Source organism: Ascaphus truei, chromosome 13, assembly GCF_040206685.1.
Source record: "Ascaphus truei isolate aAscTru1 chromosome 13, aAscTru1.hap1, whole genome shotgun sequence".
NCBI lineage: Eukaryota > Metazoa > Chordata > Amphibia > Anura > Ascaphidae > Ascaphus > Ascaphus truei.
In genome coordinates, this window is record NC_134495.1 from 525,150 (window position 1) to 543,232 (window position 18,083).

The following is an 18,083-nucleotide window of genomic DNA, read 5'->3' on the forward strand; positions in this document are numbered from 1 at the left end:
GAGTGTGTGTGTCCGAGTGTGTGTGTCCGAGTGTGTGTGTCCGAGTGTGTGTGTCCGAGTATGTCCATCTTGTTCAGACCCCCCACGGGCCCCCTTATCACCTTCCCCTCACCCCTACCGGCATCAGCACTGTCCTCCATGCACACTCTCCAGCCAGGGCCTCCCCCTCACCGGCATCCACCTTCCACTTCCACCCAAGCCCCCACACATACCGGCACCATCCACAACTAATCCCGGCCCAGCATCCAGACTAGCATACCATCCACCGCGCCCTCCCTCAATCAGTGTCTCCACTCCTACGCGCCGCGCTACAAACAGTTTTGGGCCTAGCACCCTGAACCCAAACAGAAAACCAAAATGTTTTGCTGAAGAAAGTGAAAATTGCAGCTAGCAAGTTTTCCGTCGGGTTTCTAAAATGGCTGTTTTGTAACGTACATAACCATGAAAAACAGTGTCCCTTCAGGCCATACGATGATGACGACGACTCCTCGTATGTTGCCCCTGGAAGAGAGCCGTACCCACAGATGAATTTAGTATGCTGGGCTTGTCATGAAGTAGGTCACATGGAAGATGTGTGCCCCCAAATTTTCAAAGACAAACAGCTGCAAAAGCAAGCAACGCCCTGTGAGTGCAAGCAAGATGTGGAAGCTGATACCAGTGAGTGTGTGCCCAGTACCACTGACGTCTCTGGAGCTAATAAAGCTACGAGTACGAGGCTTTGAAGAAAACAGAGTCTCTCTTACGGAGTGAGTTGGAAGAGGTGACGACTAGTCTGGAAAAGGCCAACACCGTAATTGCCACCCTGGATGAAAAACAGATAAGTCTGACAAATTGATTGCTATCCTAAAACAGAAATACGGGAAAGCTCTACAAGAGGTTCACGCGCTCAGCACAGAGGTGCAACACTCACGCCTAGAGGGCCACAGTCTGAACACAGAGCTGTGAATGTTGAAGCAAACCCATGAGATTGTCCTGAGTGATTTAGAGACTGTAAAGCGAGAAAATGAGAGTCTGAAAATGAAAAATTCAGATTTGACTGACCAAGCAGAAAAAGTGAAGAAACAGTTGACTCAGGAAAAGTTAGTAGTGCAGGAAGCACTAGAGAATGCGTTGATGCATACTCAGAGCCAGTACCAGGAAGAAAGGGAGGCTCTGAGAACAGAATTGCAACATGTATGCACAAAACAGAAATCTCTCGTGGAGGAACTTAACATATTGAAAAGTGAGAAAAGCATTAGAATAATTCAGAAGCACTACAAAGCTCTTGTCCAAGGAAGAAGGGAAAGAGAAAATTATCGGCGTAAACGCACCACAACTATCATCCTACAGGCTGCCTACAGAGGGATGAAAATTTGTCAGTTTAATCAGCGGAATAAAGCAGCCGCACTGAGTGGAAAAAGAAATACAGAAGGAAAGCAACAAAGATGTTACCAGGACATGGGAGAAGCTGCTAGAGTGGTTCAGTCGGAATATCAATCCTACCTCCTAACCAAGCAAGCTGTACGTTCCTTTACACGTAAACTCAATGCCCTTACTGATGACCAAGAGGAAGGAGAAAGAATTGACTTTGATTGTGCTGCTGTTATTCCAGAAACAGATAGGCACCCTCCTGAGAATACTGAGAATAGACTCCCTGATCTGGGATTCAAAAATCCAGATCCTCAATTTCATTTACGTTGTCCAGATGATTATCAAACTAGTGAACACACCCAGGCCACCACAGAAGATGTTTTAGCCAAGTGGGTGGCAGTTCCTGAAAACACAAACTTGATGACCGATCCTGAGGATGTTGTTAATATGGACTACGTTTATAAAGAGGCAACAAGGTCTCCAAAACCCAAAGGCCTGGTAATGGCCCCAAAAGGGAAATCAAAGATTGAAAAGAAAAAGCGACGAAGGTCAACACGGCGCCTGAATAGTTCCAGATCTCGTCACACTGGACCACAGTGTGGAGCCAAGGAGAATCCGGCTCCAGTGTCTCATCAGTGGCAGAAGAAACAGTCCAGTCATTTGCAGGATGCAGCGGGCGTTGAAATGAAGGCAGAGGATGTAATGGACTGGAAGTCAAGGGAAAAAAAATGTTTGGGAACTGACCGATTTTTATGTTACACGTGTGGACTATGTCACAGACACTTAACTTTTCAAATAAGCTAGTGTAGTTATGCTATATTAGGCCTCTAGAATAAGCATTTTGTAAATATTGCAATGTTATATTGTTTCTCTGCGTTGAAAATGTAGCTAAACTACAAATTACTATACAAGGTTGACGGCCCTTTTGGTTGGTAAATATATAATGAAGTTCATATTGTAGAGTAGAAAAAAAAAAACCCAGGGCGGTAATAGAAACTGTCCGGTTTTGTGAGTATATTTATCATATCCTGGGTTATAGGAATTTGTTGCTAGAAATATATTTTTGAAAATAGTTCCCTAATAGAGGGCAACAAAATATGTTCGCCAAGTATAGTCTCTTATGACGAAACCTATTGTCCATAATTGCCGTGAAAAAGGTTCATATTCGTGTCATGTGAATGCATAAATGTTGTACTGGGGAGTTAGCTCAAGTATTTCAGGTAGGATGCTCACCCCAGTGAGGTCCATGGCCGCTCACCCCAGTAGGTGTGAGCTGGGCAGGGGGATATGTGACATAGTCCAACGATATTAGGCAGCTTTCCGCCCGGTTTTAGGTCAGAAAGTGCAGGATTAGTGCAAAATAATCCGTTCCACAGCTTCCATTAACTCAGGCTGGTGGATGGAAAATCCAGACCACAGTTTACAATGTGTCTAGTTCTCCCTCGCCTGCTTTCCTAATCACTAGAACAGGTATTTAGAGCAGAGAGGGTTGCATTTCAGTCTCTCTTCTTAGAGCCTGGAGGCTGGGTGTATTGCTGCTCCCCTGTATCCAGTTCGGGGAGGACGCCCCCTTCAAGTATCGCAGTATCAGAGGATTTGCCTGGACACTTTGGACCGAGTTCCCACCACGAACAGATAAGACAAACAAATGTTTATTGCTGTATCTAAAAGACTGTATGCTGTATCTAGTGACCCTAAATGAGAGGGCATTGTTTTAAGCTGTGGAACCAGGTTAGTTGGTCCAGCAGCAGTTAGAGAGGCTGATTCTGCTGTGTAGTTAGATCCCTGACTGGGATAGGATTTCTTAATATGATTTATTTTTGTTTCTTAAAGTGTGTGAAATATTATAACCGCTGAAGGTTAATAGCTGAGTGCCTCCTGCCTACACATGTTAAAGCTGCAGTCCCTTACTGGGATGAAAATAAAGCAGGAAGAAGCCCGAGTTAAGCAACGTAATGCTTGATATGATCCTGTTATTTGTATAATTAACCCTAGAAAACTGTGTCGGGAAGATCCCAGACAGAAGTCAGCGCTACAAAAGAGGGGCATGCATATATATATATATATATATATATATATATATATATATATATATATATATATATATATATATATATGTCAGATAAGGCAGTTGGCACTCCAATAGGTGCTGGTAAGCCACAGGTGCACGTCCCATATAGAGAATGTAGTTATACGTTACCGTTCCAAGGATTGGTAAACAAGAGACAGCACTCAAAGTTGAAAATCAAAGTGTATTAGTGAAAGCAAAAATACATCCAGAAACCCAACGTTTCGGTCCTACAGAATGGGACCTTCCTCAGGGGGATCTTTTTCCTGGTAATGTACAGGTTAATAAAAGCTTCAGTCAGACAGAACTTTGCAGCTAATATTGACAGATTTACTATAAATCATTCTTCCTGTTATTAAACAGGTTATTAAGAATTTATATTAGCGTTAGGGACCCCTGATATGTGGTCTGCCTTGGCGTTGGCTCAGGGGCTTACAACAATTTTGGCCAAAAATGTCAAACTAAAAGACCATTTACTTATTAGATATTTATCCATATATATTTAGGCACTGTACCGTGTATGAGTCTCACTAGATGTGCTAAAAACTGAGCTTTGTCTGTGTTTTATGTTATGTCTCTGGTTTTAATGCATATTGCCATGCTCAGTAGCACTCCTCTGATATTCATATGCTTATATATATGTTGTGGGTATTTTGGGGGTTTAATAGGAGCTTGTTAGGTGTCCAGTGTGTGTGTGGTATCCCCTTCTGTCGGATGGGGCCTTCTGCCAGAGTGCACCGTGCTCCCTACCTATAGTGTAAATGCAGCCCACAGCACTGTGCTCCCTGCCTTTAGTGTGAGTGCAGCCTCACACAGCACTGTGCTCCCTACCTATAGTGTAAGTGCAGCCTCACACAGCACTGTGCTCCCTACCTTTAGTGTGAGTGCAGCCTCACACAGCACTGTGCTCCCTACATATAGTGTGAGTGCAGCCTCACACAGCACCGTGCTCCCTACCTTTAGTGTGAGTGCAGCCTCACACAGCACCGTGCTCCCTACCTTTAGTGTGAGTGCAGCCTCACACAGCACTGTGCTCCCTACATATAGTGTGAGTGCAGCCTCACACAGCACTGTGCTCCCTACCTTTAGCGTGAGTGCAGCCTCACACAGCACTGTGCTCCCTACGAATAGTGTGAGTGCAGCCTTACACAGCACTGTGCTCCCTACCTTTAGTGTGAGTGCAGCCTCACACAGCACTGTACCCCCTACCTTTAGTGTGAGTGCAGCCTCACCCAGCACCGTGCTCCCTACCTTTAGTGTGAGTGCAGCCTCACCCAGCACCCTGCTCCCTACCTTTAGCGTGAGTGCAGCCTCACACAGCACTGTGCTCCCTACCTTTAGCGTGAGTGCAGCCTCACACAGCACCCTGCTCCCTACCTTTAGCGTGAGTGCAGCCTCACACAGCACCGTGCTCCCTACCTTTAGCGTGAGTGCAGCCTCACCCAGCACCCTGCTCCCTACATATAGTGTGAGTGCAGCCTCACACAGCACTCACTGTCACTGTGCTCCCTACCTTTAGTGTGAGTGCAGCCTCACCCAGCACTCACTGTCACTGTGCTCCCTACCTGTAATAGGAGAGCAGCCCGTTGCTCAGGACGAACCAGCGCCTCTGATAGCCCTTCAGGTAGTTGGTCCATTTGAAGAGCCAGCCCTTGTATGTGTCGGGGCCGGGGGAAACTGGAGTCCCGGGTGTCTCCCCGGAGCCGCTCATCTCGCTGCCGCCCGCCCCGGGAGACAGACAGGGGGGCCGCCGGGGCCACGCGAGCACACAGCCCGCCCCGGGAGACAGACAGGGGGGCCGCCGGGGCCACGCGAGCACACAGCCCGCCCCGGGAGACAGACAGGGGGGCCGCCGGGGCCACGTGAGCACACAGCCCGCCCCGGGAGACAGACAGGGGGGCCGCCGGGGCCACGCGAGCACACAGCCCGCCCCGGGAGACAGACAGGGGGGCCAGAACTTCTCCAGACACGCAGCGCTCCACCTGACAGCCAGAGGGGGCGGGGTGAGCTGGAACACCACGTGATACAAACAAACACCGCCACGTGATGGGTGCCGGAACGGTTTCAACCCATCGGTGTGACGTAATGGGGATGGGAAGCAGGCGCAGTGGGGTTTCGGCGCTGGGAGGTAGGAGAGGCGCGCAGGCGCAGTGGGGTTTCGGCGCTGGGAGGTAGGAGAGGCGCGCAGGCGCAGTGGGGTTTCGGCGCTGGGAGGTAGGAGAGGCGCGCAGGCGCAGTGGGGTTTCGTTACCGGGAGGTAGGAGAGGCGCGCAGGCGCAGTGTGGTTTCGGCGCTGGGAGGTAGGAGAGGCGCGCAGGCGCAGTGTGGTTTCGGCGCTGGGCAGTAGGAGAGGCGCGCAGGCGCAGTGGGGTTTCGGCACTGGGAGGTGGGAGAGGCGCGCAGGCGCAGTGTGGTTTCGGCGCTGGGCAGTAGGAGAGGCGCGCAGGCGCAGTGGGGTTTCGGCGCTGGGAGGTAGGAGAGGCGCGCAGGCGCAGTGGGGTTTCGGCGCTGGGAGGTAGGAGAGGCGCGCAGGCGCAGTGTGGTTTCGGCGCTGGGCAGTAGGAGAGGCGCGCAGGCGCAGTGGGGTTTCGGCGCTGGGAGGTAGGAGAGGCGCGCAGGCGCAGTGGGGTTTCGGCGCTGGGAGGTAGGAGAGGCGCGCAGGCGCAGTGGGGTTTCGGCGCTGGGCGGTAGGAGAGGCGCGCAGGCGCAGTGGGGTTTCGGCGCTGGGCGGTAGGAGAGGCGCGCAGGCGCAGTGTGGTTTCGGCGCTGGGCGGTAATGGGTATGTCTGTGTTATCCCGCTGGGTTCCCTCAGCCCCCGCAGCGCGGCTTTACAGCCGGTACTGAGTGCAGTTTGAGGCCAAATCAACTCTCTCGCATGGAGGCCGCTTTCCTTTCACTCCCAGCCTCCCACACAGCGCTCATTCCGGGCCCGGCACTGGGAGAGTCACCGCGGCTTACTGTCCGCTACTAAATGTCTGTATGGAAGCGGCTCTGTGCCCGCCGGCTCTGTACCCACCCGCCCGCCGGCTCTGTGCCCGCCGGCTCTGTGCCCGCCGGCTCTGTGCCCGCCGGCTCTGTACCCACCCGCCCGCCGGCTCTGTGCCCGCCGGCTCTGTACCCACCCGCCCGCCGGCTCTGTGCCCGCCGGCTCTGTACCCACCCGCCCGCCGGCTCTGTACCCACCCGCCCGCCGGCTCTGTGCCCGCCGGCTCTGTACCCGCCCGACCGCCGGCTCTGTACATCCTCCCTCATTTAGCAGCAATGACTCCCACATTTTTAGGGGCATGTTGCTGAGGGTTAGGCGGGGATATTAAGGGTGAGAGATAAGATCGCATATTAAGGGTTAGGCTGGGATATTCCGGGTGAGGATTAGGCTGGGATATTCCGGGTGAGGGTTAGGCTTGGATATTCCGGGTGAGGGTTAGGCTTGGATATTCCGGGTGAGGGTTAGGCTTGGATATTCCGGGTGAGGGTTAGGCTGGGATATTCAGGGTTAGGCTGGGATATTCAGGGTGAGGGTTAGGCTGGGATATTCAGGGTGAGGGTTAGGCTGGGATATTCAGGGTGAGGGTTAGGCTGGGATAGTCAGGGTGAGGATTAGGCTGGGATAGTCAGGGTGAGGGTTAGGCTGGGATAGTTAGGGTTAGGCTGGGATAGTCAGGGTGAGGGTTAGGCTGGGATAGTCAGGGTGAGGGTGAGGGTTAGGCTGGGATAGTCAGGGTTAGGGTTAGGCTGGGATAGTCAGGTTGAGGGTTAGGCTGGGATAGTCAGGGTGAGGGTTAGGCTGGGATAGTCAGGTTAAGGGTTAGGTTGGGATAGTCAGGGTGAGGGTTAGGCTGGGATAGTCAGGTTGAGGGTTAGGTTGGGATAGTCAGGGTGAGGGTTAGGCTGGGATAATCAGGGTGAGGGTTAGGCTGGGATATACAGGGTTAGGCTGGGATAGTCAGGGTGAGGGTTAGGCTGGGATAGTCAGGGTGAGGATTAGGCTGGGATATTCAGGGTGAGGGTTAGGCTCGGATGGTCAGGGTGAGGGTTAGGCTGGGATAGTCAGGGTGAGGATTAGGCTGGGATAGTCAGGGTGAGGGTTAGGCTGAGATAGTCAGGGTGAGGATTAGGCTGGGATATTCAGGGTGAGGGTTAGGCTGGGATATACAGGGTTAGGCTGGGATAGTCAGGGTGAGGGTTAGGCTGGGATAGTCAGGGTGAGGATTAGGCTGGGATATTCAGGGTGAGGGTTAGGCTCGGATGGTCAGGGTGAGGGTTAGGCTGGGATAGTCAGGGTGAGGGTTAGGCTGGGATATACAGGGTTAGGATTAGGCTGGGATATTCAGGGTGAGGGTTAGGCTGGGATAGTCAGGGTGAGGGTTAGGCTGGGATATACAGGGTTAGGGTTTGGCTGGGATAGTCAGGGTGAGGATTAGGCTGGGATAGTCAGGGTGAGGGTTAGGCTGGGATAGTCAGGGTGAGGATTAGGCTGGGATAGTCAGGGTGAGGGTTAGGCTGGGATATACAGGGTTAGGATTAGGCTGGGATAGTCGGGGTGAGGATTAGGCTGGGATAGTCGGGGTGAGGATTAGGCTGGGATATTCAGGGTGAGGGTTAGGCTGGGATAGTCAGGGTGAGGATTAGGCTGGGATAGTCAGGTTGAGGGTTAGGCTGGGATAGTCAGGGTGAGGGTTAGGCTGGGATAGTCAGGGTGAGGGTTAGGCTGGGATATTCAGGGTGAGGGTTAGGCTGGGATATACAGTGTTAGGCTGGGATAGTCAGGGTGAGGGTTAGGCTGGGATAGTCAGGGTGAGGGTTAGGCTGGGATAGTCAGGTGAGGATTAGGCTGGGATAGTCAGGGTGAGGGTTAGGCTGGGATATACAGGGTTAGGGTTAGGCTGGGATAGTCAGGGTGAGGGTTAGGCTGGGATAGTCAGGGTGAGGGTTAGGATGGCATATTAAGGGTGAGGGTTAGGCTGGGATAGTCAGGGTGAGGGTTAGGATCGCATATTAAGTGATAGGATGGCATACTACGGGCGAGGATTAGGCTGGCATATTAAGTGATAGGATGGCATACTACGGGCGAGGATTAGGCTGGCATATTAAGTGTTAGGTTAGCATGAGGGTTAGGCTTGCATAGTAATGGTTGTATTGGCATATTAATGTTGAGTGTTTGGCTAGCATTAAAGGTAAGTGTTAGGCTGGCATATTAAGGATTATACTGGCATATTAAGGGTGAGGTTTGGCTATCATATTGAGGCTGACGTATTAAAGTAAAGGTTAGGCTTGGATATTGGGGTAAGGTTAGGCTGGCATATTAGGGTAAAATTGAGGCAGACATTAAGGTAAGTGTTAGGCTGGGATATTGGGGTAAGCGTTTGGCTTGGATATTGGGGTAAGATTGAGGCTGGCATATTAAGGGTAAAATAATGGCTGAAATATTAGGGTAAGGGTTGGCTAGCATGTTTGGGTAAGATTAAGGCTGCAATATTAGGGTACAGGTTAGACTTGGTTTGTGAGGGTTAGTCTGGCCTATTGGGGTAAAGGGATGGTATGTTAGGATTTGAGTAAGCCTGAACAAGTCTTTTTATTTGTTTTGATCAAGATTAAATAAGGTTGATCAAGGCCCTTATTTACCCACATGCCTGTTTAAATTAGGCTGAACAGGTCCCTTATTTACCCAAGTAAATAGCCGCTACCTTACATTATTCCTAACTACTGTACTTCTTAATGACTTAATAGCAACTTATTTTAGTCACATAGAGTGATTTATACACGGGCTAGATCATTGTTTGGCAGGGTTTAGAACAGATGCATTTTCTACAGTTCCCTGTCATTTGTAAATTCATTTGCAGTATTGTGATTTTTCAATTATCTTGAGCCTTGCTATTTTAAATTTACGTAACGCAGTTTGTGCACGAACAACTTTATAGTATGATCATAAAGACTACATAAGAGATAAAATCACCAGATTAAAAGGTGAAACATTAAGATAATAGGATCAGATCTTGTCTTGAGTTTATCAGCAATTACTGTATTCATTCTGTGTGTATTACGTTTACTATGTTCTTGTTTGTGTGTTGCGATGTCTAGTTAGTTTTTAGATGTACCGGTATATCATTTTCAATGTTTTGGGTACAGGTGAGTCTTGGGGCAAAGGAAAGGGGGAAGAGATATGCTACCCTACTGTTATTGACCTGCAGAGCTGTTTTGGGGGTTTCTGCACAAGTTATATGGTGTTTTGTTTACTAATAATAATAATAGCATGTTCTTGTATAGCGCTGCTAGTTTTACGTAGCCCTTTACAGAGACATTTTGCAGGCACAGGTCCCTGCCCCGTGGAGCTTACAATCTATGTTTTTGGTGCCTGAGACACAGGGAGATAAAGTGACTTGTCACAAGTAGTCGATACCGGGAATTGAACCAGGCTCCCCTGTTCAAACGCTCAGTGCCAGTCAGTGTCTTTACGCACTGAGCCACTCCCTCCAATTTTAAAGGAATTTTGAAAATATTTTTAATAGGTCGTTTGCTATATTAAATTCATATTAAGGCTGAGACCAGGGCAACAAAGCATTTATTTGTATTGATGTGGAATAGGCTCTAAGAGGGTACAGGGACAAGACAGGATGGCTTGCCAAACCTCCTCATCTCATGCATCTACATCTCAAGCTTCATCAAGTCAGGACTCCTATGCTGGGAATCGTTTGACACTTTCCAGAAAGAGAAAGCCAAAGTTTTCTTTAGGGGAGCTGGAGATTTTGGCTGAGGAGATAGGACAACATCATAAATTCCTCTTTGGAAGTCAAGTATCCAGAGCCAGCGTCGCCAGGAAGGCTGCTAAATGGGCAGAAATATTCAAACGCATTAATGCGCAGGGGGTTTATCAGCGCACACTGTCGGACATAAAAAAAAGATGGCACGATCTCAGGAGGAGCATAAAGAGTAACATGGAGCAAACACAACCTGCAAAACCTCTTACACGAGTTAACAAACGAAAGGGGAAAAGACTAAAAGCAATTGAAGAAATAGTCGCTCGTTCACTATCTCCCAACCTTTTACATGGAGGGGAAAACATGAATGCCTTGGATTCTGAGTCCAATGAAACATCTTCTCCAGGCAGTCCACCCCAGGATGACCATGAGGAAGGAGATGAACACCTAGAATTCCCTGAGCCTGGGGTAGATGAGGAACCATATACAGATATATGGCCCCAGGAGGTGGCTGAACACCCAGAACCGGGGGAAACTGGCAATCTTAATATAACCCACGAGCATACAGTATCGGCTAGAACTGGTGAGCAGTTCCCTTTTTTTTCTGATTGTATCCCTTTTAAAAAAACGTCCAGGGATTTAAAAATCATTCCCAAAATATTGTTGGATGAATAAGGATTTACTAACATTACAATATTTATTCCTGTGCGCCCAATGACTGCTTCTGGTCTATAAGGGTGTCCAGTGGCCTGTGACATGACCCTTTCTCTACTGTTTTCTGACAATTAAGTCCAGAGTTACGTTTTAATATTTGGATGCACACCGAAAAATTAACCATTTAACTTGCTTTGTGACTTTGTAATGGGGCCAGTTGGCCTATTATCCCTAAGGGCCGTTCTATACTGTTTGCGGCCTTGCGCATGTACGAACGCGCGTGCACGAGCTGCATGCTTTTTGTGTGTATGCTGTGAGTGAAGCTACTGTGTGTTTTTGTGTGTATGTATCTATGTGTGTGTATGTATCTATGTGTGTGTATGTATCTATGTGTGTGTGTGTGTGTATGTATCTGTGTGTGTGTATGTATCTATGTGTGTGTGTATGTATCTATGTGTGTGTGTGTATGTATCTATGTGTGTGTGTATGTATCTATGTGTGTGTGTGTGTGTGTGTGTGTGTGTGTGTGTGTGTGTGTGTGTGTATGTATCTGTGTGTGTGTGTGTGTGTGTGTGTGTGTATGTATCTATGTGTGTGTGTGTGTGTGTGTGTGTGTGTATCTATGTGTGTGTAGAGATTGTGAATTATGTATGAAATAATATTTAAAAAAAAAAAAAAGTTGTAATAAAAATATTTATTTAACTTTTACACATATACGCACACGCACACATACATACATTACAGCGCCAGTAGCGGCGCGAAATTATTCATTTCTTCATGTTCTCCCTCGTCGGTCCGCTCTAAGCCCCCTGCCGTGCGCGTGCGGCACCATTATAGAAACGCTGACTAACGTCAGCCAACTAATATTCCGCGCACGGCATAGCGTGCGCCCGGCACTATAGAATGGGCCTTATGTAGAGTATGTGGACGACTACATGGGGATTTATTCCAACAGATGAAGTATGTGATGGCATAGATATAGGTTTTAAAGAAGGGGGGGGGGGAGTTAATGATTCAATATTCATACTTGTCTCTGGGTTGAGTAAGACTTTAACACTTTGTTTTCATCTTCCTTAGACAACATCATTCTTCAGTGGCCAGAGGAAGAAGTGAGAGCCCTAGATCTACAAGTGATCTCCGTAGATACCAACTCATCACCAGCACTCCAAGAAAGGAAAAGATGGTCCTGCTCTGATAAAAATGTAATTAACCCAAGTGTCATGCCTGATACTGTGCCAATGACTGCATATCAGCAGTTGATGCTGGAAACATCTAGAGCCAAGAATGCCATCATGCATACCACGGGTAAAGAGAGAAATAGAAGACTGGCAACGTTGGAGCACCGAATACACCAACATGAGCAAAATCAAAAAACAATATTGAGACTGATATCAGAGGTGGCAAGAGGGACTTTTAAGCACTACTCTGAGATGTCCAACCTAACCCAAGCCATTTGGCGATTAGCTAAGGTAACTTCTGAGATGAGAAATACTGCATTGCTATCAAGAAGCCAGCAAACCGTAGCTAACGGCAATACATTTTTGCCAGTCATCCCAGGCTCAAGCCCTCCTATCCACTGTTTAGGAAGAAGGACCTGGTTGAGAGGAAGCTCACGTCTGGGCCTCCGAAGCTCCTCTGGGAAGCACAATGATTGAAAGTGCCCGATCATTAAAGGATCAGATGTACCTATTTATGTTGTGTATGCAAATTCACTCACGGCTACTTCTCCCCTAGACATTACATAATCCCAATTCTCTGTTTTAGATTTGTGTACCAAGTAGGGATATCTTATCTCGGCGAAATGTAAACTTTGATCGAATATAATGTCAGCTGTAAGGAAATTTTGTATGTATATATGTAGCTTTTCGTAGGTTGAATTTTGGTATAAGAGCGCTCTTGTTGCGCACTGTGTAAGTACCAATACGAAGCCAATTGAAATCCTTACATTTTCCAAATTTACGGAGTGCAACTGAAATTCAGACAATGGGATCAATTGTTTGATTTTCAAACCTCTTCAGAAAAAAATGACCGCTCCCATGATTTAGTAAAAATTTTTTTAACAGTATTATGGTCAAGAATGGTATGCTAATTATTACCCACAACTCTAAAAATAAGTTTTGTAAGCAGATAATGCTCTCCCCTTGATTATTTAAATGGACAGGTGTATCATACATACACGTATGTGCTAATCTCGATGCAGTAGCATGACAAATTTGCCATAGGATTTAATATTGTTGCTTGTGTGCATCTCACAACAATTAATGATATTGTGGCTAATCACACAAGTTGCAGCTTCCATTTCTATCTTCGGTTCAATTTTGTGGGAGCAACCAGACATACAGTAAGTTACGGTGAGTAAAAAAGTGCCAAAAAAACCTCCACCGTCTAGAGCAGGGATGTGCAAACTGGAGGGGGCGCGAGAATTTCCAGGGGGGAAACGGCGGTTACAGAGGTCCCTGTGCTCTCCCCCCATGCATTTAACGTTCTCCTACCTTGTCTTCGGCGATGTCATGGTAACCCGGCATCAAATGACACTGCAAGGGTCACGTGACGTCGTGTGATCCCGCGGGTCATTTAACCCCGGGGAGGAGAGCAGTTAGGGGGAAATCTTTGCGCATTCCTGGTCTAGAGTACAGCAGATCAAATTTCACTTCTAAGCACATTCACATGGCTGACTTGTCTGCAAACCTACCTTTCCCCATTATCTCTTAACATACAGTGCATCCACTGCAGCCAGGGATTCTGGGTAATCACATGCAAATGCGCAGTCACACTGTGTCCCTTTTTTCTTCCCGATTTTAACATGGACCCCTATGCCTGCTGTATTAGACATTTTGTTTTTGGAGGAAATGATTCGTTGAACTTCTTAGGGGCTTCTGAATGGGGAAGCGTTTCTCAGTCAAATGTTTTCTTTTCCTTTACCCGATTTTGTTTATCAGAGTCAATAAAGATAAGGGGAAGATGTGGGCATTGGCTGTTCAAGTACTTGCTGAATATAGAGTGACACAGTATGTCTAGTAAGTGAGCAGCCATAGAAAATAAAATACTGTTCGTCAGCTCACCATGTTTGTATAATCACTTTATAAAATGTATTACAAATACGTGTAGGTATCAGATCTGAGTAAAAAAGGCGTCAGTTACCTGTATGAAACCCCAAACATGTCCCTGGCATTAGCCGAATTTGTTCATAGGTTGGATTGAACCCAAGGAACTCCACTTGCCACACCATGGGCCTGCACGTCACAGCTGTCGGAGGGTGTTTGCCGCTTTGTCTGTTTGCTGTGGCCTAGGCCATTGGTCTGTAAACTATAACCCACGCTGAGCTACCTAACCTACTACACTGGCGACACACTTTATTCGAGCTTGGCTAGTCCCACGAATTCGGGTGTATTGAGGTTTGTGACTGTTTTCTGCCCGAGTGCATTGCGTTATTTTCCAGGCAGGGATTGAAGCATTTTATTCCCGCTGGCTGCAATACTGCACAGTATATATATATATATACTGCATTACAATTCATGAATTTATGCCATCTGGTAGACACGCGAAGCATTGCAGCCTATTAAATCCTAATCATTATCATTTAACAGATCAGCCGCCCGTCAGCCAGGCATGAACCCAGGCTGGGAAGGCAAACGCAACGGGGCTTGTCAGAGGTGAGGAGCGGCGCATTCCAGGTATCTGCCAGGTACATACTGGGTATTTGCTCGAATAAAGTGTGTCGGTGCAGTACTTGTCACCACACCCCTTTTTTCTTTCTTGAAGATTGTAAGCTCTTGGGAAGAGATCTCACTTCTTTCCTGTTGTCTCATATTAATCGTATGCGCTCTATTCCGTGGTGCGGTGCAATGTGTATTTCTCTTTCACATGTTAAAAAAGTTATGGTGGGTAAAAAAATATGTGACACAAACCCTCACCGCACAGTGTACAGGAAATAAATACCCAGCTTGTGGTGCATTTGTAATTGATAGTGGACGAGGCGAGAGGGTGTGAGGAAGAGAAGGTGGAAGTGTGAAAGACAGAAGGGGGAGAGAAATACACGTGTGAATGGAGGGGGTTGGGGCCGCCCCGATCCGAGGGGGGGGGGGGAGAGAATCTGTAGTCTTTGGCCAAGAGAAATCTGTTAGCGGTCTTGCTTCTATCTGCATTGTGGTACATTAAGCATAAAAGGTTAAAGGAGAAATAGAAAATACAATATACTCTGTTAACGGATTAATAACAATGGCGTTAAAAGCTTGGGAGCTTATGTACTAACATATCTTTTCAAATTTATGTTGCGTCAAAAAACTCAAAGCTAAAAAGTAATACGAACTTTCATAAAATGAATGGAGTATTTTCTAGTAGATTTTATAACTGAGTGTAATAATTCTAATGTATTATTTGTACAAATGTACACCCCCCCCCCCCCACACCCCTATTTTTTGTTTCTGTATCCCATACCCATTTCTTTAACCCTGTTTGAGAAAAACTTGTCAAATTTAAAAGTATTAAGAAATTGTAAAAAAAAAAAAAAAAAAAAAACAGGCTGTTGAAATGTTTCCTTAAAGAGGGAATTTTACCTTAGATTTCATACATGCATCAACATGAGGTAATATAACGTGCATAGAGCGTTCAAACGCCTGCTTTTGGAAACTTCTAGAAGAGACTATCATTGTACCACCTCCTTTTTTCTTTTCCAAAAGTGGATGCTATTTTATATTGTTATTGTCTATTAAAATGTATCACAACCTAGGATTAATCTGCACATCTCTATGCCTACCATACCTTTGGGTGTAGCAATAACAACAATAAATGTCATTGCATTATGAAGATATAATTTGCTGAAAATGTACCTACCAGGGTAATTTAAAATGGCAGCTTCCACCCAAACACATTGAAACAGCAGATGTTGCCATGGTAACAACTGAGAGCATGGGGAGGAAACAAAAATAAATTTAAGTGCAGCAAAAATGACAATGTGAAAAAAGCCTTCAATTGACTTGGCTCTAATGAATTGACTACTTACAAGATGTAAGAGTCAAAAAGGCAGGGTTGACTCAAACGGTCAGAGGTAAGTGGATGATGCAGTTGTCATCAAGGTGGATCAGGTCCTCAGGATCACGTACCCCAATGTAGAGAGAAAAACTGGCATAGCGCAGATCACTCAAGATAAAAATAGCTTTATAACAATAAAATATTATACTCACATTCTAACAATAAAAAACGGGCATATCACACTGCATTAGTGTAGGAAGATTTTAGCCAGCTGGCTCACCGTCCCACAACATTCCCCCACTCCTCCGCCTCAGCCTCCGGTCAGCTGTATGCTCCTCTCTGAATAAGACTCCCACTCTACTATTCAGAGAGTAGCATACAGCAGAGGAGTTGCAGGAGGATCCAGCCCTCACCGAGTGGCGAAACCGGAAGTGATGTCACACGCCAGTCGGAGCAGTCTAAACAGCTGACCGGAGGCTGAGGCGGAGGAGTGGGGGAACGTTGTGGGACGGTGAGCCAGCTGGCTAAAATCTTCCTACACTAATGCAGTGTGATATGCCCGTTTTTTATTGTTAGAATGTGAGTATAATATTTTATTGTTATAAAGCTATTTTTATCTTGAGTGATCTGCGCTATGCCAGTTTTTCTCTCTACATTGGGGTACATGATCCTGAGGACCTGATCCACCTTGATGACAACTGCATCATCCACTTACCTCTGACCGTTTGAGTCAACCCTGCCTTTTTGACTGTTACATCTTGTAAGTAGTCAATTCATTAGAGCCAAGTCAATTGAAGGCTTTTTTCACATTGTCATTTTTGCTGCACTTAAATTTATTTTTGTATGCTCCCTGTGGATTTTGTGTGTTTTGCTGTTACTGTGGGGGAAGAGTAAAGACTACCCCTTCTAGTGGGTTCCAGAGCAGGGGGTGAAACTGTATTTACTTAAATTTTATCACATTTTTCACTTATTTAAGTTTTTGATTAGTCACTTATTATTAGTGTCCACTTTTTATTTGTTTGCGCCTGTGTTCACTTTACCACTATACAATGGTAACAACTGATGCAAGCAAAATAATAAATAGGTGAATACTCCTCAAAAACACGATTTAAAAAAAAAAATTTTAAGTGAAAAATAGGAGTACAACCTAAACTGTCAGTTTCTTATTACTTATGTATTTATTTTTTTGTGTGCTGCTGCTTTAAGTTGAATATCCCTCTTTTCTTCTACACCGTCAATATTAGTTAACCTGCACAACATCTTTTCTCTGTGTACGCCATCTTCCACTTTGGGGCAATTTTACACACACGTTCTCACACTTAGAGGGCCCCATTGGGATTGGAACGATCTTCCATTAATATGGGGCTCAAGGGAGCACTATGTAAATTGTAGAAAGTGAAAATTATTATTTTTTTTTTAGGTGAGCTGAATCTTACACCAAACTTCCAAAAATGACCAAGCGAAAAGAGGCAGGTGCAACCCCATCAGCTAAAAACAAGAGCGAGTCCCTTTCTGGCCTGACGGAGATAACAAGTGGTCTTTATCTCAGCAATGCTGCTGCAGCCAGAAACAGGATCCTCCTTACTACACATCGCATCACATGTGTTATTAATGTCTCTTTGGAAAAGGCTAGTTCTGTCTCTTCAGACCTAGAATATTTGCACATTCCTGTTGCTGATACTCCTGACACCTTCTTGTTGGAATACTTTGATGCCATAGCAGATAAGATCCACAATGTAGAAGCTATGGGGGGGCGAACATTGCTGCATTGTGCAGCAGGAATCAGTAGGTCTTCCACACTCTGTCTTGCCTACCTGATGAAGTACAATGGTTTATCTCTGCTGGATGCCCATACCTGGTTGAAAACATGCCGACCCATTATACGGCCCAACAGTGGCTTTTGGGAACAGCTCATCAACTACGAGATTAAAATGTTTAGGAAAAGCACAGTCCATATGATTCACACCCCCTTAGGGCTGATTCCGAACATTTATGAAGAAGAAACAAGAAACATGGTTCCCTTTTAAAGAATTGCAAAAAAGAAAATGAAAACTTCAAATAAAAATAATTGCACTAATTGTGAAGCAAATAATTCCTGACAAGAAAAAATGCTTTTGTTTAAAATATAATCTTTTTTTGTTCTTTTCTATTGGTCATAAATTATATAACCAGGATGTTGTAAACATGGTAAGAACGCTCTAGGTGCCTCTGTAAACATAACATTTATTTATCCATTGGATGTTATACTTGACGGGGGTTGGGGGGATGTCCTGTACCTCTGATTTGTCTTTGTAGATTCCAATAAACTGTTTTCTAATTTAAAAAAATAAATAGAAAAATTAAA

The 18,083-nt window shown here is 46.1% G+C and overlaps 3 protein-coding genes across 11 annotated transcripts in view; 2 read left to right on the top strand and 1 right to left on the bottom strand.

The window, feature by feature from the left end:
• Nucleotides 1-5,511, bottom strand: part of OSBP2 (oxysterol binding protein 2) — a 208,503-nt gene extending 202,992 nt beyond the window's left edge. For 3 of the 4 annotated variants that reach the window (XR_012787689.1, XR_012787690.1, XM_075568033.1), the window contains exon 1: nucleotides 4,984-5,511. Coding sequence is in view for 2 of the 4 variants with exons in the window: in XM_075568033.1 (XP_075424148.1) it covers nucleotides 4,984-5,129 (146 nt within the window). In the remaining 2 variants the exon portion in view is untranslated. The remainder of the gene's footprint in view (nucleotides 1-4,983) is intronic. The other variant, XM_075568034.1, reaches the window with a different exon arrangement.
• DUSP18 (dual specificity phosphatase 18) lies at nucleotides 5,286-18,083 on the top strand. Of its 6 annotated transcripts, none has more exons than XM_075568044.1 (2): nucleotides 5,286-5,546; nucleotides 17,160-18,083. In XM_075568044.1, exon 2 carries the CDS (start codon nucleotides 17,191-17,193, stop codon nucleotides 17,764-17,766), a length of 576 nt encoding a protein of 191 aa, XP_075424159.1. In that variant the 5' UTR covers nucleotides 5,286-5,546; nucleotides 17,160-17,190; the 3' UTR covers nucleotides 17,767-18,083. The 6 variants fall into 6 exon arrangements, with proteins under 6 accessions (XP_075424159.1, XP_075424160.1, XP_075424157.1 ...); XM_075568045.1 differs by lacking the exon at nucleotides 5,286-5,546 and adding an exon at nucleotides 5,977-6,062; XM_075568042.1 differs by lacking the exon at nucleotides 5,286-5,546 and adding an exon at nucleotides 6,102-6,198.
• On the top strand, nucleotides 7,083-15,496 carry LOC142464671 (uncharacterized). Its single transcript, XM_075568038.1, has 2 exons — nucleotides 7,083-10,697; nucleotides 11,846-15,496. The coding sequence occupies exons 1-2, from the start codon at nucleotides 10,031-10,033 to the stop codon at nucleotides 12,421-12,423; spliced, it is 1,245 nt and encodes a 414-aa protein (XP_075424153.1). The 5' UTR covers nucleotides 7,083-10,030; the 3' UTR covers nucleotides 12,424-15,496.